Below are 2,322 nucleotides of genomic sequence, written 5' to 3' on the forward strand. Positions count from 1 at the left end.
TATATATACACTCACTCACTCACTCACTCACTCACTCACACACACACATATATATATATAAAGAATGCAACAAAACAATGTAGATTAATGTAATAAAGCCGACGGTATAAGATATGACGCAATTAACAAATGCATGGTGGAAGACTACAAACACATATGATATCACACATACAACAATATAGAAGCTCGATTCATCTCTCAGACAGACATACGTCGCTAACCAATCGAATGCCTCCACCGCCGTAGCCATGGCGACAGCACGACTCTCGACACAGCACTGTCGCTCTCCGCACGTTCGTCCTTGATCTGAGCACGCAGACTCACGCTGTTCCTTTTGGGCATTCTCTGCACCAGATTCGTCACCCGCAACTGATAAACTCTTCTTGATAGTGGTCGCACCTAATTGGCCCATTTTATCAATTGGACCATCTGATTGGCTATTGAATGAAACATGTCTCCGGTGTGTTTTCGCCCGTTGTTTTGAACCCGGTTCCGGCTTCAGTGTCGATTTCAAATTCGATTTCAACTCAACTCCCGTTGTCTCCCATTTGCCTGAAGCGAGTCGGGTATATGAATCTACCGTTGCCATGGTAACGGACAACACCGACGCATCCCACTTCGAACACGTGTCCAGAATCTGAGTGAGTGTTGCTGCGATGCGCATGCTTCCTAGTGTATCAGTCGATCCCACGTCAACGTCAAGGCCAACAGCACGTGTTCGGTCTTCCATGGGTGTGTACGGAAGTTCCATCGATACATTCTGAGTTTCACCGCATGCACAGGCTTCACACACACACACTGCGTGTGTGTCTAAGCTCGCACTCTCAGCTGGACAAGTGCCTTTAGGTGTGTGTCGGTGAATACTCCCCTTTTCAGAGTCACTCCTCCTTGTCTTCCCTTTACCACCGGATCTACCGTTTGTTGGCAGCAAGCCTGCACCAGTTGAGTCTCTGTTGTCATGCCAACGGACTGTGCGCATGTACCGCAGTACAGCTGATGCCCCACTGTACGCTGGGACAAACAATGGTCCGTCTAAGCCTACACTCACCCCCTTGCTGTGGCTTTGGGTATTGCCTACCACCTGTCCGATATCATGCAAAAGTACAATTGTAATATACGTCTAACGCCCAAGACAGGAAAGAATTTGCGACCAATACAGTTCTGAATATTTCTATGTCGAATAGGGTCATGATCAGCCTACATGTCCTATTTATAAAACTGTATATAAACAAATATTACTGCAATCTCATACAGCTTCAAACAGCGTCAAAAAGAATACATACACACTACCACAGTATATATATATATATATATATATAGATCACAACTTCTATACATACATATGTATATACGACCTGATCTTTCCAACCTCATGAAAGCACATATATGTCTACATATACACACAACGCATACTAGCAAAAAAATAACACACACTTGATATAGTATGCACATGGTCACCCATAGACACAGCTCACAAACAGACTTTCGAGCTTCAGCAGATGATATGTATATATTTTGACACCTAACGGACTTGAACACACGCATACACACTTACCTCGGGGGTGGCCAGCGATGTCAGTGGACCCTCACAACTTGCCTGCAACAAATCCTCGCATATATCCCCTGCGAAACGCGTGTCCAACAAACCCGTTGCCATGGCAATGGATGTGATGTCATCCCAATCGCAGATGGTGCCCACTACTCCGGGGTCGGTATGTGTCTGTGTATGGGCTGTTTCGAGTAGGAGCATGATGCGCACTATGCTTGTGAGCGTACGTGCACATACAGACATGTCTAGTACCGAGTGGTGCTCCGTTTTCGATGCTGAAGTTTGTGGTGGCTTATCCGGTTGGTTTCCATCTGCATACGGGAGAAGGAAAAGGATAAGTATGTGCATGTAAGTATACATTAAATTATGTCAACAGAGTTTGCAAACATACATGGTTCGATGCAAATGAGTATGCCAGTACAGACCACTTTTAAAAAAATGCATCTATAATCGAACTTTTAACCACACTATTGAGTCATGTTTTCAAATATAATATATTAACATGCATATCTACAAATAACCTAAATCGATGGTAGCTAGCCCTAATCAACAGAATTTCATTGCTACGTTGTGCGTCTACCGGGAATTCCTTCGGCAAAATATTGGTCACTGGAATGGTTACGGAATTACAACTATATATTCCCGATTACTTATATAGAATTTATGGCCACGATTACGCATATAGAATTTATAATATATATATATATATATAAATATATATATATATAAATATATATATAATTATATATAATATATATATATATATATATATA

At 42.3% G+C, this 2,322-nt stretch overlaps 1 protein-coding gene across 1 annotated transcript; it reads right to left on the bottom strand.

Moving 5' to 3' along the window:
- Positions 1–122: 122 nt before the first annotated feature.
- SARC_11826 (hypothetical protein) lies at positions 123–1,081 on the bottom strand (the record flags this gene model as incomplete). Its single annotated transcript, XM_014294081.1, has 3 exons — positions 123–144; positions 213–760; positions 800–1,081. Coding segments are annotated over 3 exons (852 nt in total), but the record flags the coding sequence as incomplete, so codon positions are not given.
- Between the last annotated feature and the right edge of the window lie 1,241 nt (positions 1,082–2,322).

This window comes from Sphaeroforma arctica, assembly GCF_001186125.1.
Source record: "Sphaeroforma arctica JP610 unplaced genomic scaffold supercont1.1900, whole genome shotgun sequence".
Taxonomy (NCBI): Eukaryota; class Ichthyosporea; order Ichthyophonida; genus Sphaeroforma; species Sphaeroforma arctica.